Source organism: Zosterops lateralis (assembly GCF_965231275.1).
Source record: "Zosterops lateralis genome assembly, chromosome: 22".
NCBI classification, from domain to species: domain Eukaryota; kingdom Metazoa; phylum Chordata; class Aves; order Passeriformes; family Zosteropidae; genus Zosterops; species Zosterops lateralis.
In genome coordinates, this window is record NC_139782.1 from 7,932,154 (window position 1) to 7,958,163 (window position 26,010).

Genomic DNA, 26,010 nt, shown 5'->3' on the forward strand with positions numbered 1-26,010 from the left:
CGCACCCCCCGGCACTAACACCTACGTGCAATCATGCTTTCACCAAGGGAAAGCACACGATGCTCCCAAACACGTACCTCCCCATCCAGAAATTACAGCTGTTCAAAGAGCTGTGTGTATGCGCTGGCACACTCCGTAAACACAGTCCTACATGTACAGGTTAAGAAGTCCCATCTCCCCAAAATACATTCCTGTGCCTTCCCCCACGCATTCCTTTTTCACACATTCCCCAACACAAGCCTGCAGCCCTCGCACATACAGATGGGCACAGGCAGATGCCTATAAAGCTGCAAGTCTCTATTTGCCGGCACCCACCTTCCCTTCCAATTGCATTCCCACTATTTAGGGCACAAACTGAAGGCCGATCCTATGCCCAGCTGGTACCACCGAGGGAATCTCAGGAGGCTGCTGTGAGCTCCAAGTGGAGCCTGGCCAGGACACCTACAGCTCATGCCTGTGGGCTCAGGCCAAGGGCCAGGAGAGCCCTGCTGGCTGCAGGTGGCTGGGACGGAGCCTCCATGCGGTGCCTGCCCGGGGCCAGGGCACTGGGTCAGCACAGAATCACCAGCCTCTCTCCCAAACACTGCCCGGTGATTCCCTGTCCATGTTCCCACGATAGCCAGCCCTACTTTACTGGTGAGATCAGCACCGCTCGCAGCTGGAGATAACTGGGAGGCAGACATTCGGCAGCCCAAACCCTCGCTGCCCTACCCCTTTCTGCCAGGAGGGCAGATCCCATTATTCTGGTCTGGAGGTGAGCAGCCAAGTGTGTGCACCAGCTGGCAAATGAATATATAAATATTTATTCAAAGGAAAAGAGGAACAGACGTTCCTGAGGCTGCACTTGCTGTGTATGCAGCAATTCCAGGGAGCCTGCAACTTGTCTTCCATTCCTGCTCTGCCTCCTTCCATCTCACACACCCTGGCTTTGCCCCTCTACCTCCCCAGCTCCTGCCCTGCCCCTTGGCATCCTTCCCTTCCCTTCTTGCGTTTGGGATTTTTTTCTCTTTAACATTTTGAGAATCTTTTCCTAAAGTTTAAGCTAAAAATAAAGCAAGTTCTGAAAACATACCATTTCCCTGATCTATAAAACTAACCTTCCCAGAGACCTTCCAGGACCAGGATTTGCTCTGAAATACCAGGGCTCTTGCACATCTACACCCCACCTATCCCAATACAGGTGGAAATCAGAACTTCCAGCTTTTCCTGCCAACCTTGCAACCACCTCTCCCCAAGTCTGGACACATTATTTTATCTTTCCATTCCCTTACTTCCTTGTCATGGAATGGGAGGGACATTACCACTACCTCTATCAACATTCCTGTTCCTCTCTTTCAGGCTGTCAAGTCCGTGAGCAGAAGGGAAATCCTTCTTACAGAGAAATGCTGAACATGACCCTTAGGCTGGAGGAGACCAGAGCACCTGTGTTTCATTCTCTTGGGCAGAGGGAGAGAAGCTGAGCTGCTGGATGAGGCATCTCTGTATCTGCCCAAGGTCAGGACTGCCAGATCCCCCAGCCAGGCAAAGGCACCCTCCCCCCAGGCCGAGCTCCCCACCCCAAATCACTGTTTAAAGATTCCAGGCTAAGTAAACATCCCCCTTCATTTTCTTCGTCTAAATAGAAATGTTTTGATTTCACATCAATCTAAGGAAGCCATTTATAACCTGAGCCTGTCACACGGACTTTTCATCTCTGCCCGGGACAAACTCTTCCCACAAGCTCTATTTACACTGAGCACTTCCTCTGAAAACAATGCCACAGGGAGTTTACTCCTCTTTCCCCCTCTCCACACCCTTCGAGGAGACAGGGGCTTCTTCCCCCTCTGTGCCCATCGCCGTGGCATCCTGATGGGTATGATTCCTCCCTCTGAAGAAGGGAAGGTACAGCTGGCTGCAGCCAGGGCTGGCAGAGAGGTGGACAGAGCTCACCTCATCAGCCCAGGCTGCTGCCCCTATTTCAGCCGTGCCCTGGTGTGGCAGTGGAGGAACCACTGTACCCTGGCTCTCCCCAGCACCCAGAGCCCGGCTCTCTCTCCCTGCAGCCCCCCAAACAGCATCATCTCACCCATTAACTCCACAGCAGGGTGCTGCAAAGCCGGGCACGGCTCAGTCCTGCCTCCCCCGAGGGAGAAAATGGGCTGTGGGGGACACACTGTGTGCAGGAACAAAGGGATCTGCAGCCTGCACAGAAATGGCCATCCCAGCCAAGGGGCAAAACTGCTGCAAAGATAAGTCCGGCTTTGCAGGGAGAGGAGCAGAGAGCGCCAGCCTGGCTTGAGCTTGAGGTTAATGAAAACACAGCCTGGCAGAGGGGAGGAAGGGTCCCAGCTGGGAAAAAAAGCAGGAATGGGAGCTGGGTGGACCAGCTGGTGGAGGGTGACAGCAGGAGCCCAGTGCTGGGGAAGAGCCGGGGTGCAGGGCAGACCCCTGCCCCAGGGGCAGCAGGGCCCGTGCCGGGGGGACAGGTTTGCTGGATGGGGAGGGACAGCCTTGTCACTTCAGAGGGCCGGGTACGTCGAACAGATGGAGCTTTCATATTCCTATTGAAGAGTTTTAAGCCCAGCTGAACAGCTCCGTTCAGGAGGGAGGTCCCAGTGCCAGCTTTCCAGGAGCTGCAAGCTCTCATTCGATTAATTATTAACGGCATTATTTGGGGCGGGGAGGGGGAAGAAAGGAGAGCTGACATGCATGCACAGCCCTTTTCTTTTTTAACCACTGTGGTGCAAACTTGACTGGAGAGACTCCAGTCTGCCCAGCAGTCCCGAACAGGGAGGGCAGCACTGCTCGCCGGGGTGGGAGGTGAGGATGCTGCACTCTGGAGTCTCTTCACACTTGAGCTGCAGTCCCTAAAATGGAGCCAAACCTTCACAGCAGAAGGCCACTGGAGCATTGGGAACATGCTTCTAAGGAGTGATGCCCTGGCACTGCCTGGCCGCATGCTGGGAAGAGGCAGGGAAGGCAGCCAAATGCTCAGCCCCTACCAGAAAACGTTTTTCCTCCAGCATGAAGACCTGTGTATTTTCCCAAGCAGGGCCAGGGCAAAGGCAGAACATCCCAGGCATGGCCCACAATGCCTGAGAGTGGATTTAGTGCGTATTCTCCCCTCTTCAGTTTATCAATAAAACATTTTATTGCTTTTAGCCCAGGAAATGACCTTGGATTAGTGGATGCTGTCTGTTCTGGCTGACCTTGGGGAGTTCACAAAGGCTCTTTAACAACCTCCTCTGCCCTGGCAGCATGGATCCCGCCTGTGCGTGTCTGCGAGGAGCTGGGGAAAGCCCTCGGTGCAGAGTCAGACGTGACAGGCTCCAGCTCAGCACTGGGCAGGCAGGAGAAGGAGAATCAAAGACGTGGGAGGAGAAACAAAGTGAGCAGCCAGGGTGTCCTTACCCAGGAGCTGCCAGCTTCACTCCCTGCTTTCCCACAGCCGCGAGGGCTCTCCCCACACACCCCCCATCCATAAACCAGGGAGGAAAGGCTGGGGACTCTGCTCTGCTCCCCACAGCCAGGGCATGCACAGTCTGCCTGCACTCCTCACTGCTTGACTTTCTCCTGCCCCCCACACTGGCATTTACAGACCCACAAGGGGCTACTTTTCTCCCTATCTGCAGCTCCCAGAGCCTGGTTCAGCCCTGGCCCAAAGGGACACAGAGCAGTGCCAGTTCCCTTCAGCAAACCCATCTGCTTCCCTTTGCTCAACCTTCTCAGCTGCAGAGTTCAGCTGTAATTTCCTGGTACCAGTGTGGGGCAGTGCACAGGAATGGGCACTGGGCAGTGAGAGACAGGACACCCTGAGAGCAGGGGGAGGCCAGGGGCTCTGGAGATCCTGGTGCCCTGCACTGGGGCTGCCAGCTGGGCTGCTCCTGTTCCTCACCTGGCCCTTTGGCTGCCCCCGTGCTGCTGACACGGTTTCTCTGGGAGAAGGGCTTATGAACACAGGGAGCCCTTCCTTAACCCAAGCAGAAAACAGCCACAGCATCTCTGAGCAGTGTGTATTTTCTGTGCAGGAGTGTACTTCTGAAGGGAGGGAACGGGACAGGAGAAACCGAGAGGAATTTTCCTCCTCAGGGGAACAGACACTACAAATGAAGAGTGGTGAGTGCTGAGCTGTGAGTCAGGGCCAGGTCCCTGCATGCCACAGGGCACAGACAGCCCACCCCCTCAGGCCCTCCCATCCCCTCGCTGCTCTCCCCTGTCAACACAAAAGCCTCCATTTTTAGCCACGTCCTCTCCAGTGTCCCCTGCTACTGGACACAGAAGGTCCCCATCCTCTCCTGCAAACCCTTCCAGTGCTGCCCACACAGAGAACCCCTCCTGGCAGTGCAGGCAGGGCAGCAGGACCCCCTCCCCAGTGCCTGCTCCCAGCCCCCAGGTGCCCGTCTCCTCCAGTCGCATCCTCCTGAAGAGCAAGCCCTAAAGTGTTAACGGCGATTGGTGAAATGGCACAGCAGATTGCTACAATAAATAATTTACTGATATTTATAAATATTCAAATCAGCAAGCTTCAGAAATTGAAAGGGGGGGACTCAGTTGACGGGGAGGAGGGATGTTTAGGGAGGGGAGGGGGGTCTGACATTAATTCCCAGGCTCTCCAAATTCACTCGAGAACTGTTTCTCATTTCAAACAAATATTAAATCTTTTGGTGTCAAGCCTCCAAAAATAAAATACCAAAGAGAAAGTCACCACCCCCTTGGTGGCCGATGCCTTGTCTGCCACGGCTCTGGGTGCCCTGGGTGGCCCTGCCCTCTGGAACAGCCACTTACTGGGGGAACGATGGCAGCCTGCACTGGCCAGGTGCATGAGCCCCCACACCCCACCTGTAATGCAGCCCATCACAGCATCAAGCACCATCCAAGACAGGAATTCCCATTACTATTACCTACAAGACTTTGCCTTCATCTTCCAGGAGGTTTTCTAAATCCCACTGGGAAGAAAGGGCTGAATGTTGGTGCAATGAGGATGGAATCAGGACCCCTGACTCCATTTGGGAGCACAGCTTTGTGACAGAAACAGAACAGAAGGTCAGGCCTCCTGACTTCCACTTCTTGTCTCTGGAATGGAATTTGGTTTTGGTGATTCAAGCTGGGGATTAAGAGCCAGAAATTCTGGCTTCCAGCCTGGTCTCCAACCACAGTGTAACCATCAGTCTCCCCAGCTTTCTGTGCCTTAGTTTCCCCACGCAGAGGAGGGGGAATGAGGACAATTACTCACCAGTGAGCCTTACCCAGTGCTTTGGGGTCTCTGTATCAGCACTCTACATCACTGTGCTGGACTGTTACAGAGTCTTTTCCACCTCTGAGCATCCTACTGACCCCTTAGATGGCCAAGGGAGATGATCCCATGTTTTCCCCTGGACCACCCCATTGGTAACACAAGGCTCCAGCATGGGGTGAACTTCCCCTAGATGAGTAATGGCTTTTCTAATGCACGGGCAGGCTGTCAGCTTCCCTACTCCCAGTGTTTTATGGGTTTAACTGAACGGCTCTGAACTCCCTAGTAAGAAATAAAGTTATCCCTCAGCGTCCCTTCTAAACATTTCACTCAGTGCAAACGGTGTTTAAGAAAAATGAGGACATATTTCTTCTTAAGGATGCAGTATCCCCCTTCAGAGGCCTAATTTATGCCATATATCACTGGCCAGGGAGAGAAAGGCAGTGCAGACCTCACACTAGGAGTGAGCTGGCCCCAGCACAGCCGCTCCTGCTGCAATGGTGCGATGGGCTGCAACTCAAAAAGTCCTCCAGAGTCCGCAGAGTCCCTGCTGAAGAGCCGAGCTGGCAGGCAGGCAGCAGAGCAGGGTGGACACCTTCAGACACTCGGTGCTGCGCTGCCTCCGCGGCTGCTGCATCTGCCACCAGCCCCTCCTCACCTGCCCGGGCCAGTGCCCCTGTCCCCTCGATGGCTGAGGGGTGACAGCCTCCCCCAGCCCCTCTGCCTCACCCCACCCCAACACTCCTTCCTCACCCACCCCTGACCTGCTCCACCAGCTCTCCGCAGGCATTTGGCACAGCTGGTGGGGAAAGTGGTTTGACTTCGAGCAAGGATAGGACTAATCCTTCCTCACAGCTCTTTAGTAACGCACGTCTGAACCTTTTCCTAGGGAGAGCTCAAAAATGACTCTAAGTGTGCTTTGATGTTGCCTACCCCCAGCCTCCTCACTGGGAGAGCCACTAAGAGTCTGCTTCTCACCTGAGTGCCGAGGCAAAGCCCCTCATCTCTGCCCTGCCCTTTGCCTTGCTCTGCACTCATGTGCCCTGGAACCTCCAAAGGACAAGAAAAAAAATGCCTTTCTGCATACAAGTAACACAGGAAGCCTCTACACATTAACAAAATGAGCCGAGTAAAGAAGAGGAGGAAAAAGCGGGGAACAGAGTCAGGAATTCTGATTCTGCTCCCCACTCTGCTACTGTTCCTTCTCTTTGGGCAAAGGACATCATGCAGGCTCCCCTTCATGGATCACCCATTGGGAAAGGATTTCTTGCCCAGCTTAATGAGCCCAGTGCCTTTGCAATTTTAGGTACTATTGCAAATCGAATAACAGCAGAGGAAAAGCATTGATAGAGGGCAGATTGAAGCTCAAAAGTCCCTTGTGTCCTGCAGCAAACTTCCTAGTTCATTTGTCAGCGCAGGATCTTTGGTAAGACATTTCAGCTCTTTCCTTCCTATGAAAACCTGCTCTCAGTGCTCCATCCCAATGCAGTGAGCAGGGTCTTGGGCTCCCCGGGCTGAGCAGCAGCTCCCTGGGAACCTTCTGTCCTCATCATCTTTCTTTCAGATAACATAAAGCCAAAAGGATCAGCTTTTCTGATCCAGGTTCTCTTCCTCATTTATTTGTTATTAATTTTTTAGTCTGGTTAAAAGGTTTACTATCCAGAGGAGCATAAGTAGCCTCACTCAGCCTAAGTAACTCTATAAATCAAGCAGAACTGCTAACATCTACATCACAATCCTGCCATCAATCTCCCCACAGGTTCTGAAGAAAACCAAGGGGAAAAAGATGTGAGAGGGAGAGTGAGGAGTAATAGCTCATCACCCTCAGGTCCCTGCAGGCTCTCTGTGGCCCTTAGAAAACTCCCTGTGAAGCCAGAGATGTTGTCAGGGCAGCTAAATGCAAACACAGTGCCAACTTCACCTCTCCACAGCACAGAAGCACGGCTGGAGTGCTGTGCCAGGAGGACACAGTGGATGCGGAGAGGGAGGGAAGGGGTGGTGGATGCAGAGGGCTGGGAAAGCCTCTGGAGCAAAGCCTGCTGCCTCATGTGGGAGCCAGCTCCCAAGGAATGAAGATGAGGCCAAGACATGAGCCCCTTGGAAACACTGCACAGACCCCTCGCTAAAGGCTGGAGGAGTCAAGGCAAGCGGTGCAGGGAAACATGGAGGTAAGATCAAGAGAGAACCAGACTTGGCAGCAAATACCTGACACTGGGGAAACAAAAAAGACCAGAGAGAGACAACAGATCCCTTAAAGGATAGATTCAGAAGGGAACTGCTCAAAGTTTCATCAGCTCCTCTTGGTGACCGCCTTTAATGAGTGATTTTACAGAGAACCCAAAACCACCGTGAACCAAGTCAGTGGACAGCAGCTCCCTGGTGTCAGGCTGGGCTCATCCCTAACTGAGGGCAGGGGTTAAGTGAGCCAGCTCCTAAAACAGGGTCCCTCTGACCCTTTGGTAGTTGGCCGGCAGTTTAAGAGCAATTTGCAATCCCTTTCAGCACTATTAAGCTCAGGCCCAACAAAGAATGCAGACTGCTAATTAACTGCAGTGGGAAGTCGGGAGCTAAATAGGAGTTGGGAGCGTGAATGCTTGTTGCACCACTAAGAAATGCAGGGCCAGAGAAAGTTCATTATTGTGGTCTTTCAAGGTCCTGCAAAGTAAATCAGTGTGTCAGCCTGCAGGAGGTGACTGAAACCTCAGCAATGGCTGCCTACAAAGAGCAAACCAGAGCATCTCAGACTTCCAGCTCATGTTATGTCCTCTCCACAGCCCCTAGCTGCTGCCTGAGCTGTATGTGAGCAGGTAACTGCTCTGGGCTGGGTGTGCAGAGGGGGCACTCAGTGCCCTTAGAGAGATTTCTGTGATCCCCAAGTGGGGCTGAACTCCTTTGTGAATCCAGAGCAGGTACCCACTACACACAGCACCAGGAGCTCAAGATCCCTGAAGATGTCTGCGACCTGCAAATAATTGTGCAGTGTGGTTAGGAGAAATGCTTCCATCCTGCTGGAAGGAATGATCAGGCCAGAGGAGAAGGAGCTCTGGTGTGAAAGCAGTGGGGTCATGCCTGAGCTGTTAACTCAGCAGTCCTGTCAGAGCAGCACGGGAGAGCAACCCCACGGCTGGGCCATGTGGGCACTCAGCCCGTGCTTCCCAGTGCTCACACCACTCTAATTCCATGTCTTGCCTTTTGCTGCTCTTCTTTCTGGTCATTAAGGCTCATCTTCTTATCTCCCATGTCCTCGTGAGCCCATCCATGTGCCTGTGCTATCACTGACTGCAAACACCCGTCCGTGGGAACGCACACGTGCACAGAAACGTGGTTGTGCAGGTACACTATCACATGCAGAGGCACACACGACCCTTGCACACAAACACACACAACTGTATGCACATGCTAGTGCACACCAGCCTGTGTAGCTGTGACTGTACAGGTGCCACATCTGCACATACATCTATGGACACACAGACACAGCACCTGCACCCCGCACACACCTGGCCCTGCTCAGCCCTGCACATGCAGCCAGCACCCCAGGGAGCCCATGGGCACCCACACAGAGCCCACGGGCACCCACACAGAGCCCACAGGCACCCACACAGAGCCCACAAGCACCCACACGTGCAGCCAGCACAGGCAGCCGCTGGTGTGAGCAGAGCACCCGCAGGCACTCACACCACGCACACGCTCAGCACGAGCCCCCACGCCAGATGCAGTTTGTTCTGCAGCTTGGAGTGAGAGGACAGTGGACTCCCAGCTGAACCCTGCAGCCAGACTTGCAGCAGGGACAGACACGCTCCCCGTCCCGCCAAAGAGCCCCTCTGTAGCCCCAGCCCCTCTGCAGCTCACACCTTAAGGCAAACAGAGCACCGGGGAACGTCTCACTGGAGCTGACGTCCCAGCAGAGTGTATGTGCTGGGCAGGGGATCTCTTCCCTCTCCCTCTCCCTCTCTCTCTTCCACTCGCATCTTTTCATGAACTCTATTTCTCTTTCCTTTCTGAAAACAACTGAGCTGTAAATACTGTTTAACCTTCTTCCCCCCTTCCCCCTCCCCTCCGCACTATAAAAACACAAATATGCCATAACTCAGCTGGCTCAGCCGCCGCGCCTCCAACATGCCCTGCTCCAGGCCTCTCAGGAAGGTCATAACAAACGACTTTCCGATTCAGTGCTCCTGAAATAATTTTGTGTATTAAAACCTGAATCTGCACTTTCTGGACCGAAAGCCTCTCTTAATTATGGCAAGCGTCCTTGGGATGGACAGTGATCCTTCACTACAGCACTGCTAACCAACCGGAGAGGCAGTGGCTCTGGCTCCCCACCACCACCTCCTCCCGCTGCCCCCTCCCACCACCACCCAACCCACAGCCCCCCTTGCTCCCTCGCCCCCCCGCCTTCCCTTTGCCCAATCTGTTTTCAAAGTGTGTCTGTCCTTTATTAAATTGTTTTCTTTTCCACATTATCAGTTGCCATGGAGACCTCATCTCTCGGATTATTTGAATTTCATTATATCTATTGATTTGGGAGCATTTCATCTTTTTTATTGTTTTTCTGTCAATTTTCAAAACGAATAACCATCTAATTTGCGTCAGTGCTGATTATGTTTGTCCCTCAATAGAGGTCGGCAGCTGCGTCGGGGAAACAAATCAATGGGAAACCATCATAAACCTCCCCAGTACAATCTCCAGGATATGTGGGTGACATTCCACGCCTGCGAGAAACACTCATCATATCCAAACTTCTTTCTTTCTTTTCTTTTTTCTTCTTCCCTTCTTTTTTTTTTTTTTTTTCTTTTCCCCCTCACACATAGCTCTGTTGGTCAGTGGCAGGTACCGTTTAAAATCGTATTTATTTTACCCACAGACATGTACAATTTTGGGCACATCATATTTTCAGACAGGGAGGGGACAAGGGTAAGAGAAGTGGGAAAGAATATTTTCTTTTTGTAGGAAAGAATGGAAGAAAAGAATGACAAGAGAAAGAAAGAGAGGAAAAGTAGATGGGGATTGCAAATTGCTTACTATGTTTTTTTTTTAAATAATTTATGCAATTTTAAGCATTTATGTATAAATTTTTTAATAAGCCACCCTGGAGCAAAATAGCCATTAACATCCCAACGTCCTTCTGTCCAATGGGCTCTTGTGCAGGATCAATTTCCGAGAGTACTTTCCTTTTTTTTTTATGACATGATAAAATGCTTTTAAAGCAACTTACACAAATATGGAAATTTTTTTCCCCTCCTCTTTTTTTTTCCCTCCCTCTCTCTTTTTTTTTTTTTTTTTTTTTTTTTTTTTTAACAGCCTCACTTATTCACCAGGGAGAGCAAGTGAGTGAGAGTGTGTGTGTGTGTGTGCTGGGGAGGGCAGTTGGCAGAAGGATAGACCCAGCCCTAACTGGAATGGACCTGCCTGTCCTTCTAACAAGGGCATAAACTTTCATTAGCGATGCACACAGTCAAAGGCAATTTAGGGAAACGCGCTGTACAGAAAAGGAAACCTCAGCGTTTTTACTCGGTGGCTCCTTGGCTCCGTCCAGGGGGCTCTATCCTTGAGCTCTGCTTGTGCTCTCCAACCAAAGTGACCCCACTGGCCACGGGGGAGGCAGGAGGGAGCCAGGAGGAGGCTGGGGCTGCTCTGGGGGACGCGTGTGCCCGGCTGTGCCAGCAGCCTGCGCGCCCCAAGCTGGGCCGGGGAAGCCAGTCAATATTAATGTCTCGCTGGAACACACTGGTCCTGCAAGAGGCTCAGAGGTATCTGTTGCTCTGCCCACTGCAGAGCTTCATCCTCCAAGGTCTCTATTTTGGGTTTCTGCACACTGACAAGGAGCTTGCAGCCTCCTGATGCCCCTTTGGGGCATTAGTTACAAGCCAGCTCTGCCCAGACCAGACAGATGTGTCGCTGCTGCTCCTGTTTCCACAGGATATACAGACTAGTTATTTTTGCAGCTGGGACATGTTTGGCCTCACACAGGAACCTGGAAAATACCATTCCTAAGGGGACGGCTCCTGCCACTGGCCCCAGGAGCATGCACAGCTCTGCAGAGGACGGACAGCAGTGCACGGCTGGAGGGAGAACAGCCCAACATGAGGGGCTTGGTGGGGTCTGAAAGTCATGACCATGTGTTGGAAATGAAACAAAACTATCTCTCCAGCTAGCATTCTCTTGGCCCTTTGGCTTTGAGGTTGAAGTTTATGTGCCCTAAGCCAGCTATACGTTATACATGCACAAGCATGGGAATCCCTGTACGTGTCCCTACTATTTGCTCCAACATGAAGACTTGACAGTGGTTTTCATACAAGAGCAGATTTCTTTGCCTTTTTGTATGACATACATCCAGAGGTACTAGAGACCTATGAATTTAATCCTACTGACAGCTGGTCTGCACGTTACTGGTACCTTTCACAGACCCCTGCACTCCCCCAGCCCTGTGCAGCCCCAGTGCAGGCTCAGCCCCTGCAGTGCTGGCTGGAACAGACATGGGCATACACCTGCCCCATCTTCCATGTTTGTGGGTATTTGAACTAAAGCAGAAAAAAAAATAAAAAAAAAAAAATTCCAGGGGCAGCCAATGCTCAGCTGGAAAAACACAAAGTGCCGAGAACAGCAAACCCAATCAATAACAATCACAACCCCAGCAGCGGGTGAGGAAAGCATGAACTGTTTTGGCCTGCTCCCTGCATGCTCACCCACTTGGGAAAACACACACTCCCCAGAGGCCCATGATTTCATCCCCTCTCACTCCACCCTCACCAAAAAGCTTTATGGAGTGCAAGCCCCCCATGCTCCTGTTCTGGCCAGAAATTTGGCAAAGAGGAGAGAGGAGTCCTGCACAGAGGAACTGGACTCCTAGGAATGAGCTAGCACCTGAGGAAGGTTCTTTCTCCCAGCAAAATGCTCCTCACACCCCACACGCTCCTAACCTCCCCTTCTCTCCAAAGTTTTTCCATTTGTGCCCCCCTTCCCATCCCAGCTGCTACCCTTGGCCTTAGGGCACTCTTCTCCCATCTTCTTTCCTCAAGTTCCCAGCACCATTCCATCCTTCTCCCTCCTACCATCTCCTGCCAAAGCTCTTGTGCCCCAGTATGCATCCCCATACCCTCTTTACACCTCTCTGCCTTCACTCCCTGTGGGCCCAACAGTCAGGTCTGGCAGAAAAATCTGGGCTTCTCAGAGGACCAGCCCTGCCAGGGACTGGTGACCAGCCTGGGGAGGGGGAATGTGGAATTCTGTCAGGGAAAACACAGGAGCTCTCCTTTCTCCTGGTCTCACGTCACTCCTCACTCAGACTGTACAGATTTGGGGGATTTCACTGTAGCAGCGGAGGTCAGCAGGAGTTGAAGGTTTTCAGTTCATATATATCACTCTATATGGTCTTGTCTATAGTGAGAGCTAAATATAGCCAAGCCAAACCTGGAGGTGACTTCAGTGCTGTGGTGCGGGGACAGCAGCCACTGCACAGTCACTCTCCACCTCAAAGCAATGCAGATGTCAGAAGTCACAGTCTAAAATCAAGGATGCCTGTGAATTCTCTGCTCTCCCACTGCCAAGCGTGTGAGCCAGGCGCTCACCCTCTCTCAGGTCTCCATGATTCCTCATTTTGAGGAGTCAAAATGAAACATCATCTTCTTGTTTCAAGGTCCATTTTTTTCCATGGGATGTTGGACCCTCCTGTGTATGACATGCCAGCATCTGTGTCAGCACAGCTACTTAAAAACTTAACCAGTGGAAGAAGCTCTGAATAGAAGGGGAAAGTCTCTTGTGTGGGTCAGAATAATTAGACTGAGCTCAAATTGGCTTTAGGCATCTGCTGCTGTGTCTGAGCAAAATCAAGCCATGCTGCTTCCATCAGCATCTCTCTGCTGTTGGCCTCACCCTGCAGAACTGAAGGGATCACATACTGCCCTGTATAGGGCATCTCTGGGAACAAGACTTGCCTCAACTGAAGCCATAAAGGCTCCTCATCCAGATATCATTAAAGCCAAGAGAAAAGAGGCCAGACAGAGAGATTGAGATGAGCCATTTCCCCAACAAACTTGCTTCCCTTTTTCATTCGCTCCGTTCTTTTTTTCCCCCTTTAACTGTCATTAAAATAACAAGTTTCTGTTACAGTCTAAACATTCCCACATTGTATAAAGGGTTATGTTACACTAGAGTCACCGCCGGGCCCAGTGTTTGCACAGAAACCTCACTGCAGGTCCCCCCTCCTGACGAAGTGACTTATTAAAGTTTAAACAGTAATTAACAGAACAATAAAAATAAAGGGATGTTTGGGGAGTCGTAGTGCACACAGGGTTTTTGGCAGTGCCAGCACTTTTCAGTGCCCTGCGCTGGCAGAAAAAACGGCTGCAAAACCAGTGGGAGAGATCGTGTGCTGGAAGGCAGGAAAAGGCCACAGCAAGGCCAAGGTACCAGCCCCAGCACGAGGGTGTAGGTTTGGGGGACTGGGGAAAGGACGCCAAAGGGTCACCTGGCAGGAGGCTGATCAGATCCAGGGGTCACCTCCAGCCCTGCCCTCCATGTGCACATCAGACAGGCATCAAGAATTTCCATTGCCTGTTCTCCCACAATGCTGAGATGGCCTGGACAAGCCCCCAGAAATCTGCATTTGGGGAATCACGTCTCAGAAGCCACAGCTGGGTTTTGGGGAAGTGGCTCCTTTATTTTAAAAGAGTAGTAGAGAGGAAAGAGCAACCACAGACAAAACCCCTGAGAAAAATCTTGCAAATAAAGAGACTTTCTACAGGAGACTCCAAGATCAGTCCCCTTGCCTGGGAACTTTAAAAACAGACAGAGGACATCTTGTAGGGACTGATCCTGCCCTGGCCTTGTGCAGGTGTGAGCTGCAGATCCAACAGCGTGGTATAAATTCTGGGGTCATCCCCTCCTGAAATGCAGCCAGGAACAGCTTCACAGGGTCAATCCCTAGAGCCTTGCCAGAGCCAGAACTTGCCCAACCCACGTGAAGTTGGCTAATCAGAGGCCCCTTTACAGGAGAAAACCTGCTTTTCCTCTGTTTTGTTCCCATTCCCAGTAGCTTGGCTTGCCTAGGATGAGCTCTAGAGAATGTGGGTAGAGTTTAAGCTTAGGTTGTCAGCCCTCCCTATTACCTAACGTGCAGCAACTCAGAAAGATCACATCTGAAGATATTTTTGGTGCCTATTGTAGCTATTCTCAAATGTTTGCCTCAGTAGCTCACAGTGCTAGCTGGCTCCAGCCCTGATGTGTGACTCAGTACACACAGCATTGTGCAGTCCCATGTTTGCTAAATCTCTTCCAGTACAACTGCTCAGTTTGCAAATAAAAAGACAGCTCCATGAGGGTGTATCTTCTGTGCTGAGGGAACTCAGGGAGTGCTGCCTTGAGCCTCTCCCAAACCTACAACTTGGCTCCTGGTCTGCCTGAGGAGCAGCTTGGATCTGACCTGACCTGGGGACTGCCCTACTGCTGTGAGGACACACAGGGGGACATCCACCACCAGCTGCCCCCATGTGACCCCACAGCCTCCCTTCCCTCTGCTGGGGTGCAGGAGGAGGAAACCTCAGGACATGTCCCCAGAAGTCTCAGTATTGCACCAGCACAGGTCACCCAAGTGAGGACACTGGGACCCAGCGTGCCCACTGACACTTCTTGGAGGATAACCCCCTTTGTGAGGTGGGCTTGGCAGTGCCAGGTTAATGGTTGGATTTGATGACCTTAAAGGTTTCTTCTGACCTAAACACCTCTAGGATGTTGTGAATTCAGCCCAGGCTTCCAAGGTGCTGGTTTATTAAGCCATGAGGAAGCCTGCATCAGCCATGACAGCTCTGCAAAGGAGTGCCAGGGTGGAGAGCTGGCATGTCAGGGTCCAGAATTAATGAAACCAAAACCCTTTCAACCTTGGTGATTCTATTACATTTGGGTGTAAATTGATAAACTTGCCTGGAGCTCCAGGGAGGACATGAAATGGAAGCAAGGGGGAAGGGGGAGGTTGAGTCGAAGACACGCTGATGCCCTTTTACTTGACACCTGTGTTTTAACTGGGCCCCAGCAGCTGAACTGTGTGGCACACAGCTCTCCACGCCTCCCTTGCTGCCTTGTCCCATTCAGCACCCCCTTCCTTGCTCAGGATGTCTTCACAGAAGCCCTTCCTGAATCCTCGTGGAGTCCCTGGGTCCCACTGCCAGGGTTGTAAATGGCATGTGGAGATATATCTCCATTCACAGCCTTGTTTGGCCAGCAACACTATGTCCTCTTATCCCCAGACTTCTATTGCAACATTTTTTTTTTTTTCTCTGTGGCTTTTCTCCCTCCCTGGGAAATTAGGTGCCACTGGCTCGTTCAGACTTGCCCTAGAGACAGTTAGCAAAGTAAGCCCCTGAATCTACTGCAAGTCAGGCAGGGCAACTTCTGCCCCGATCAGCTGAGCTGCTGGCTCTGTTTTTTTTCTTCTTTTTGCTGCCCCAAGGAAGCTGGATGCACAGGAACAGCCGTCAGGATTCAGCACTGGAGCAGGATGTTGCCAGGGTCAGCAGTTCAAAGGAAAGGCAGGTACAGGTGTCTGTCTTCCTGACTCACCCCTCAAGTCTCTCTGCACATTCCCATTCTCTGAAATGATGTTAGCTGAACTGCCAGTCCCCTCCTGGAGGACTCTTCTCCCCAGCAACTGGGGATGGGCAGCTCATCTCCAGACACTCAGCCCAGTGCCTCAGTTCTTCCTGACTTGCTGGGCTTGATCCCTCTCTCACTGATCTTATGCTCATGTCACTCTGCTCGGCTCAGGAGAATCATTTCTCAGTTGACACCACATCAGTGACAGACGGGAGCTTACGCCTTTCCACTGCCACTCACATTAAACTGAGAGAAAAAGAAATGCCACCCAGATCTGAACTTTTCATCTCATTCACCCAACTATGGAATGTTTCTCAACTCCTGGCTGTGCTGGAATCAGGGTCTCCAGACCCATTTGCAGTGAGAGTGACAGTGCTTGAGAGGGTAGAGGTGTTGAACAAGTACAAGAAGGTGCAAATAGAACAACAGAAGGTGCCCCCGGGTCAGCACTCACGTGCATTTTCCTCGGCCATGTCTGAGGAGACTTGGAGTCAGAACAGAGCACAGCTTTGCATGGGGGTCTCAAACATGTTCACAATGCAGAAAGACTGTCCTGTGCACTTCCTTTTCCAACACGTCGTTCAGGATGTCTCTACAGCAATGCCAGTAACTGCCTGTAGGGAATGTTATGTTAGAAGATTATCTAATGCACTTTTAATCATCTGGTCTTGCAATCTACAGTGGGAAATCAGAGCAGCCAGCATAGTATGACCCTTCCTCCAGACAGCACTGAGTTCAGATACCATTATCAGTGGTAGCCTGGTCCATGCCCCAGAACTTAAGCTCTCTTTTGGTTAACAGGCCATGAAATTATTTAGACTATTCCTCATGTTACATTCTGTTATATTTGTAATTAACGCAGAAGATCAGCAGTGCCACATTCTGTATGTTGCTGAATACAGGGGAGACAGTACTTAGAAGCACTTAGTCTTAACCTAACTGTCCTGTTAAGTTTAGGGGAAGCCAACTCTTCAGAGCAGACCTGTCCCTCAAGGAAAGGGTTGGGTATTGTCAGAGACCTTAAGCCACATATGTCTGCAATATGATATGGGAACCAGCACCCAAAAATCTGGTCTTACCTCCTTTTTTTGGAAGGGACTTTTAAACAAAAGCAAACAGTCTGCCAGCACACTCAGTGTGCAGCGCCATCTTCAATCAGGGAAGCTTAATTATACCCATTATACTGATGAGGAAGCACTGGCACAAAGCTATGCATTCACATGGCTACAGATACAAAGCAAATCAGTGGCAAAGCAGGAATTAAACCCAAGAATCATGGTGATGAGCTCATCACCCACCTCAGCACAGCTGGTTATGACCAGTCCTACCCATGTCCTGCAGGTTACAGAGCCCTCCACACACCTGCTTAACAACTAGAAGTTTCAGTCCCTGTGCTGAGATGGTTCGGGGTGCTCTGGGACACTCAGGGACTGTTCACATCAGCTGGCCCACAAGGACCAGTCAACTCAGCTCCCTGTATGAGAGACAGACTGGTGGGCTGCAGACACCCAACAGCCAGAACATCAGGTCTGAGCTCCTAGGAGACCCTGTGACCACAGAGAACAGGCAAGGATGAATCATCTGTTCCTTCTGAAGCAGCTTAATCAACTCCTCTGCATGTGGATCCTCACAGCAGGTCCAGCCTGAGCCCTCTACATATTAATGATCCCCTGGGACACAGAGCCCAGAGATTTTCCTTGGCACCAGGGTCCAGCACTTGCCCTGCACTCTCCCTGCCAGGTGCTGGGTGCTCTGGTCTAAGAACGGCTGCAGAATGCCTCGGGACTGAGAGTCATTACATAAACAATACAGTAGGATCATGGGCTGTAATTGTAAAAGCGCCAGAGGTCTTGGCACCAGAGTCTGCCTCAGCAAAGGCCTCTATATGGAAACCCAAACAAAACAAACAAAAGCCCAAACTCTCTTGGTGCTTAATGAATAATAATAAATAGTAAATAATAACCCTAAGAGCCAACCTAGCAAGACAGATGTGAGGCACCAGGGCAGCTCTGAGGAAGCACTGGTCCTACAATAGTTGCCCTTCTTCCCCAGTTTCCAGTTACACCGAGCTCAGGTCATCAGGTTCTTGCAGGGTTAGGTCCAGGGGGAAGCCTGAGATTTCTGTCAGGAATGTGAGTACAAATTGCAGCCTTTGTATGTCCCTGGCCTGGGATGTTCACCTGCTAAGTGAGCACACAGCAACTCATGCCCAACTCTTCCTTGCTGCAGATCTCTCTTTAAGAGCTAAAGGCAAAAAGAAGCAGATGGAGCTGAGCAAGGGAATCCAGGTAGGTGTGAGTCCGGAGAAGCCTCTCCCCAGCATCATTACAGTCTGGACTCAGAATCCCCCACCTGTTCTGTGCAAGCTGAGCTCCCTGCAGGACACCAGGATAGCTGCTTGGCAGGGACATGGGCTGAAACAAAGGGCCTAATTTAAGTATTTTTATAACTCGTTGCTTGTGACAGTGGGTTTAGCAGTTGCCAGCCATCTGGAATAAAGAATTATAGCCACCTCCCCTAATCCTATATTGCCTAAACCCTAAAGCTGGTTATGGTGCAAGGATGAGGCAGCAGGTTGGGAGGAGATAGTGACGGGAAGGTGGGGGTGGAGAAGAGACCACAGGAAAATTGTCAAACTTATTTCTTTTTCCTGCAAGGTGCTGGGTGGCCCCAGATATGTCAGAAGTATTTCTGCTAAGAATCAAGAGAAGACAGAATGAACAAAAACAGGGGAGAAGGGAGACAAGGAGTCCTCCATGACCACACAGTCGCATGCACCACACACACACACACGCACACAGAGGCTTACTGGTCTGCGCAGGGCTGTCAGGTAAATTAGATCTGAAAGCTGACAATTTCTGACCATATTTCCTTGATTATTTCAAACAAATGCACACCAGCCGCTGTAAGGAGATTAAAGTGACATAAACGTCCCGAGTGGGAGGAGGGAGGGCAGAGAATTCAGGTCACCCCCATCCGTCCCCCATTTGACAGCCGCTATATCGCTATCCAATCCAATAAAAAAATCCCCCCCTTTTGCTTTAATTAATTTTACAGCTAGCTTGCTTAATTACTTTCAATCAAAATCCTCCTGCCATCGCAAAATTAGAGATGGTTGAGCTCCATTAGCCTAAATTCTTCATTTCCATATAGAAAGAGGCTCCCTCGGCAAAGCCAACAGGGCTCCCTCCTATTCCAGCTGCCATCGGACAGATGCCTGTCCCTCTGTCTGTCTTCAGTTCCTTGGGAGAAGGAAGGTGGGAAGGATACAGCCCTGTCCCCACCTTCCCCTTACAGAGAGCATCTCCTCAAGAGCCCTGCACATGGGAGACCTCTCTGCTCACAGCAAAGACCACAAGAGGTGAGGACGGCCTGCCCTCCTGGCCCTTTTACGGCTGTGCTGGAACGAGCTTTTCATGGCTGTATGAAGGAGCTGGATGGCCCAGAGCTTTTGCTGTGCTCCCAGCACTGGGGACAGGATCTGGTTTGAGCACTGCCACTGCCACCCCACACGTGTGCAGGCATCGCTGACTTGAGGTGATCTCGGTGGACACGCGGAAAGCACTTTGAGGGGACACAGGGGCAGATCATCTTACATTTCCCTGCTGGGGGTTTGGTACCTTCCTTCAGAGCATCTGGCACTGTGGGCCACAGACCTGTGACATTCCTGCAGCTGCCACAGGCACCAGTAGCACCTGTCTCCAGCAAATAAATAATGAATTGCCCCGTTTTGAGGACAATGGAACCTCCTCTGAAGCACAGGGAGTGGCAGCAATAAGCTGCCTGCACTTTAGAGGAGACAGGAGGAGACTGGGTGGAGAGGATGGATGCAGGAAGAAACCCTGGAAGGAGCTGGACACTCTGGGAGCAGAGGAGAACCAGTTCCTCTCAAAGGACTACAGGAACTGGAATTATCCAGATCATTCCATGCTTTCCACCCATTTTCTCCCATCTTCTATGGTCTTCTCCTTTTCCACATACCCAAACTAATTACAGAGCAATGGTTCTACTGGAATTTTACCTACACTCAGTACTCTGTGCAGGTACTGAGCCCTGGGGACCAGCCAGTGGAGCCCAGCTCCTGCTCCCTCCTCCCAGGACCTGCCCAGGCCACTTGTACATCTAACCTGGAGCTGCAGGAAGGTCACACCAGCAGCCCAGCCTCTGCCTTTCCCCACCCTTCAGAAAGCTCACAGGGATTCACAGGCACCAGAGGCTCAACTCCCTCCCAGCTCCAGGGAGGACAGGTCAAACCCTTCTTCTTTAGAACAAAATGAAGAGACAAACACAGACCTATTTTGTTTATAAGCTTAAAACTGAATCCAATGGCGCATCTACCTAGGGATTTTAGATTAAATGGTTTAAGAAACTCAAATAGGCTTTTTAATCCGGTCAAATAAAAAGAGCCCCAAAGAAGCAAAGAATTCACCCTGCTGAGCCTCACACCTATGCAGACAGACAGCTAGGCTTGAATGGCTTTCTTGCTTTCTGCCACTCCTCCCCACCCTGGCATGGGACAGAATGTATTTGCCAAAATCTGGAAGCTTAGGGTACACCCTGTTCAGGGCTTGTGAAGACTTCACTTTCCCATGGACAACCCACTTCTACCACACTGTTTAACACTTTCTTCAGCCTTTCTGCATCTTTCTATGCTGATGCTTTCAGCTGGGCCCTTCCCCTAACACCTGGCAAGGTGAGTGCAGTGCCAGCCCTGGTTACATCACCAGGGCCAGCCAAAAGCAATCCAAGAGATGACACCAAAACCTCTAATCCCCATTCAACACACACATATAGGCACTGTTTTTCATATGAACTACATTCCTGAAAGCTTCACAGTAGAAGACAAGGAGCCATGGGCTCTTGAGATGCAGTAGGGACCAGCAGGGTCTGCCCAGGGACGCAGCAGCCAGACAGTCAGCCCAGGTCTGACGGGTGGACACCAGCCCCACACAGACTTGGGGAGTGTGATGAACATCTGGAGCTGAATCCTGACAGAAACCAGGATGCACAGGGGCTCTATTCTCTGCTGGATAACCACCTGTCCAGGACTCCCAGCCCTCAGTATCACATCTCACCAACTTTCCAACAGAAGTGGTCCCCTCTCCCCCACTCCGGAAACGCTCAGAACCAGCCTTCCCCTGAACACGCTCTGCAATAAAATTCCCGACTTGTGTCTCGCCTGCTCCAATGCTCCGAGCAGCCAGGACAATAGAACAGAGAGGCCCTAAATCCACCAGACTCACCCTAAATAGCAATGGCCCATAATTTTGCCTGACATTCAGGAGCTTGTTATTCTTTCCTCTCGTCGCCTGGCTGGAGCTGTTCAGACCCATCAGTGTTATTCTATGCATTAAATGGGAAAAAAACCAACTCAACAACAACCCGGAGAGTTTCCAAGCCTGCCCAATGAGGGCTGAAGGGGCAGTGTCCACAGCTGAGCCGGCAGTGGGAGAGCAAGAGCAATCAATGCCTCAAACCCAGACCCATCCACTCTACAGAGGAACTGCACGAGTGGGTCCTGCAGAGACCCCCAGCAGAAACAAACACCCTTTTCTCTGCTTCCATCCCTACCAAGGAAACTGTAATCTCTCCCAACCCTTCCAGTCTCCCACCTGGTGCCTGGCAAGGCTGCTGCCCACCCCTCCCCACCACCTGGCAGTGGGGAGCTTTAGCCACAACAGTTTGGGGTTTGGGGTTGTTTTTTTTTTTCCAGGCTGGCTCCAGCTGATTAAGGACCTGCAACAGGATGTAGGGATTACAGCAAAACCTGGCTGCAGATCAGCTGGGGCACAGAGCCAAAGGAGAGAGCGAGGATTGCCCCCAGCCTGGCTGCCAAACCGGCACTCGTCCTGCTGGGAGGCCGCGAGGGCTGGAGCTCAGCGCTGGAACAAGGCCCCTGCCCTCACTGGCTCTGCTGGGGAATGGCCTGCAGCCCACACTGACAAACATGCCCACATGAAGGGCAGGGCTGCAGGGACATGGGATCTGTGGCCTATGGGGCTCCCTGGAGAGAGGAAAAGCCCTACAGCCTCGCTCTTTGTGCCCTCACCTTGGGCCAAGCAGAAGTGCAAGGGGGCAGGTGCACCCCCATCTCCTGATCTGAGCAGCAGGAGCAGCCTGAGCTGGAGATGCCTCATGATTCCCTGGTATCTCTGCCAGAGTCTGCACCATGTTGAGCTTCTAGTGTATCCTGCAATAACACACCGCAAAATACTCTGTGCTGAGTTTTTAATCCAGGAAGAAGTGATCAGGGAAAGCAATAATCTCAGTTGGCACACGGAGCACAGCAGGATCTTGCTTCTGGGGAAGCATCAAGAGCAGAATTCGCTTCAAGGAAACTCTGGGGCTTTTTTTTTTTTTTCCTCTGCTAACACTGATCCCTGCCTGGACCAGCAGAAGCAGCAGCAGCTCCCAGCATCTTTCTAAAGTGCCTGTCACTGCAATATCCAACTGCTGATATCCCCTAGGGGACATCCCCCCAAGCCTGGGTTTTCCACATCTCTCTTGGATTGGAGCAAGAGGGACAGCAGCAGTGGGAGCAGCCCTCCTGCTCTGACCTGAAGCTGTTAGCCTCGAGTCCTGTTTTAATCAGGTCTGGCAGAGCTGCTGCCTCGCTTCCCAGCCTGCCACCTCAGAGGGATAATTTGCCAGCGCCTTCTCGGGAGAGCTCAGTGTAAATGCTCTGCAGAGCCAGAGTATGCCTCTTCTTCATGGCCAAACCCTCTGAGCTTCATGCTGGCACATCTCTCTCTCCTAGTGACCCCCAAGCTCTGTCTGTATAAAGGAGATCATGAAGATGCCAGGACTTGGTCCTCTTTTTCAAACGCTGCCTGGCCAAGACCTGGCAATAAGAGGGGGAAGCTGCGTGAAGCAGCAGGAGGAGGTGGAAATCTGTCTGGCAGCAGCAGCACAGAGACTTCTTAGTGCTGCCCACCAGACTCATTGTAGCAGAGAAACTCTGGAGTCAGCTCCTGCCGAGCTGGGGCTGCGGGGGAAAGCAGGAGTTGATATTGCAGGCAGAGACCACTGGGATACCACTGAAAGCTGCTAAATATGACCAGGTTAGCACTTTAGTCTTTAATGGCAGGTCACCATTAATAAACCCAGGGCCCCAGGGTGCAGTACAGAGCCTCCCTCCCCCCCTCCCCAAAATACTCATTTCATTAACTTCTCTGTGCGCGGCGCTCAGCACCTGCCAGAGGTTGGGCAGCCAGGAGAGCCAGCAAGGGTTAAGGACATCTTATGGCAGAGCTAACTGCTCTTCAGACAGGAGGGAGCAAGGCAAGTCTGCACAGCATCCCTCTCCTCCCCAGTGCTCCCCTTTGTGTCTCATTCCCCCAGTTCATGCTGGAGACCAGCCCACAGCTTTTGGTCCCACAGAGACAGGGCAGCCTGGGAAAGCCCTGGGTGGGGAAACACTGTCCCAAGCCCATGGGCAGGGGGCTGAGTCTGCCAAAGGACAGCAGAAACACGGCCCCAAAGCCCAACTCCAAATCCCTCTGGCCCTCAGAAAGTCACTTCCCATCACCGTGCCTTGCTCTCCCCATCTCTGGAAAGATGCTGACAGCACTGATGGCCACAGCAGGGAAGGGCAGAGGGGAGCCACTTTGGATCCCGGCAGGGAAAAAACATTAGTTGAATAAAGAGACTGGGCAAACAATAAGGGCCAAATACTGCTTTTGGGGAGCCTGGTATGACCCATGGGATTGCCCCAGTATACAGAAGGGTAAACTTGGCCATTGCCAAAGGTAAGTGGCAGAGAGGGGCCAGGGGAGCCAGCACAGGGTGGGACTACTCTGTCTCCACTCATGCCCCACATTCTCTGCAGCCTCACAGATCCTCCCACAGAGGCCTCTGGTCCCAGGGCTGCAGCACAGAGGACAGATGACAAGGTGAGTGGCAAGCAGGAGGACAGAGCTTTGCTCCACCTGCTTCCACTGTGACACCAACCACTTCCCAGAGGGATGGTGGGGCGGAAGGAGGAACAAATATATGTTCCAGCTGCCAAAAATCCCATCCTGAGTCTCTATTGATCTGCCCTACTTGGCAACTGAAGCTGCAGCCACCGTCTGTGGTGCTTGATCAATAAGACCTGGGCAAACAGGGAGGGAGAGGCCCTTTTATGGGAAGGTGGTTCTTTATAGGGAAGTTTTTTTTTATTTTTTACAATGAGTGTGGAGTCAAGGAAGAGGAAATACTGGGACTGAAGCTGCAGTTTAGTTTGAGCTCATTTCAAATACCTGCTGAGCCCTTTACACTGGGGACCTGGGGACCTCCTGCCCATAGAACTACCCAGCCTCTGCCCTCTCTGTCCACCCAGGACAGAGACAAGAGCTTCTTGCCCACCTGGGTGCTCTCAGTGCAGAGGTGTCAGCTGTAGCAATGGGCCAGTACATCTCTGATCCACAACACAGAGCCTGTGCCTGGTAATTCTCCAGGAGCTCCCTACAGATCTTCCCCAGGGACCTGGGGTGAGGCAGAGATTCTGCAGCTGTGTGAGAAGGAATCGCTGTGCCACTCAAAGAGCCTCTGGAGATGCCTTGAGTCCCCAGGAGGCACTTTGGGATGGCTTCTGCAGCGTGGCTCTCACTGGGGCCAGCCAGGTGGGAAGGTCTTGGCCTTGGTGGCAATAGCATGGCTCATTCAGCAGAGAGGACGGGCTCTGATGGGCCTGCCCACACTATTTCCTAGTGGGAAACATCATGCCCTGCCTCTCAGCCTCTGCATGAAAGGGATCACAGCCTGGTAAGACAGAGTGAGCCAGGCAGGTCATAGACCAGAGAGCTGATGACTGCCACTGACCCCTTTTATCCTCCTGTGCCTGGAGAGATCCCTTTCTTATGTTCAGGTCATGTAGCTGGGCCCCAGAGACCAGGTGACCCGCTGGAGGAGAGCCCTGTGCTTGACTGCTTGGGTCACTCTGGCATTTTGCTAATTTTGTGCTCCTAACACCACCAGGAGAAGGCAGAAGAGGAGGAAATATTAGAGAGGGCTGGGTAGGGCCAACTCCAGTGGCAGAAGTGCCCCATTTCCAAAGAACGAGTGGCAGCTCGTCAGCTCCAATTAGAGCTGGCTGCAAGGGGGACGGTGCATTGGGTGTCACCTCCAAATGCCCTTTGGATAGATGGTGGGGGGGGTGGGGGGTGAAGAGAGAATCTGCAGTTGTTCCAACGTCTCTTGCTCAGCAGAACAACTGTTGCCGTCCTTTTAGTACAAACCCAGCAACTGTTCCCAAAAGCTCAGCCTCCTCAGCTCCTGTCCTTAAAAAAACCCCACCAACCAATCTCCAAAATGACGGCTTCTGAGTCAGGGCAAAAATGTTATTAACAAAAACATCACTCAGGGGTGGGACACCTGCTCCCTGACAAGCAACTGGCCTGGCTGCCCATGGTTAGAGTATTACATCAGACCCCAAAAAGAGAAAGGAAAGGGAGGGAGAAGGGGAGAGAGTGGAAAAGAACAGACAGAGGGAGGATGACAGCAGAAGGGAGTAACAAAGACAAAGAAGAGCAGGAGAGGGGAAGCACAGAAAGAAAAGAGCAAGTGCGAGCGTATGTGAGAGACAGAGCAGGAGAGAGCGGGAGCGTGGGGGGGAGCAGGGAAGTGTGCGGGAAGTGGCAGTGTGTGTGCAATAAAGTGTGGGAGTGCATATGTGTGAGAGACTGCCAGCGTGTGCATATGGCACAGACCGCAGCTAAGAGGAGCAAGACAAGAGGAAGGAAGGGTGAACGATGCCATGAAAAGCAAAAAAAAATCTTGGAAAAGTGTAACAAGAAAATAGGGAGGAAGAGAGAAACAAAAGCTGTAGTGAAGGACATTGAACAAATGAGTCTGGTGAAGCGAGAGAGCAAAGATAAGAGTGGGGAGGGAGGGGTGGGAAATGGAGGTGGGGGCACTTGGGATGGGACAGAGCCAGGGTGAGGATCAGGAAGAGAGAGGAAAGGGAAAAGAGGACAGAAAAGAATAGAGGAAGAAAAAAAGAAACAAACAGGGGTGAGAGAGAGAAAGATGTCTATTAAAAACCTCAGTGCATAACACAAAATGTCAGGGTTTATAGCTTCATTCTTGGCATTGCTGGTACTGAGAACCCCACACAGAAATGTCACTGCTTGTCATGTTTAATCACCTGCTATTTGTTAACACCTTCGCTGCAAGGAGTCTGCCCCTCACCCCTTGCAGGCTCTCCTTTTGGAGAATAAACTGTGAAAACG

At 51.7% G+C, this 26,010-nt stretch overlaps 1 protein-coding gene across 6 annotated transcripts in view; it reads right to left on the reverse strand.

Moving 5' to 3' along the window:
* CASZ1 (castor zinc finger 1) overlaps nt 1-26,010 on the reverse strand; it is a gene marked incomplete at its 3' end in the record, with an annotated part of 102,125 nt that overhangs the window by 47,116 nt on the left and 28,999 nt on the right. For 3 of the 6 annotated variants that reach the window (XM_083876829.1, XM_083876827.1, XM_083876828.1), the window contains exon 2: nt 16,254-16,413. The exons of 2 other annotated variants lie outside the window; for them this stretch is intronic. In XM_083876829.1, the coding sequence (XP_083732955.1) occupies nt 16,254-16,272 (19 nt within the window). In that variant the 5' untranslated portion in view covers nt 16,273-16,413. Of the gene's footprint in view, nt 1-9,063; nt 9,197-16,253; nt 16,414-26,010 lie in introns of those variants that run through there. One more of the 6 variants, XM_083876830.1, reaches the window with a different exon arrangement.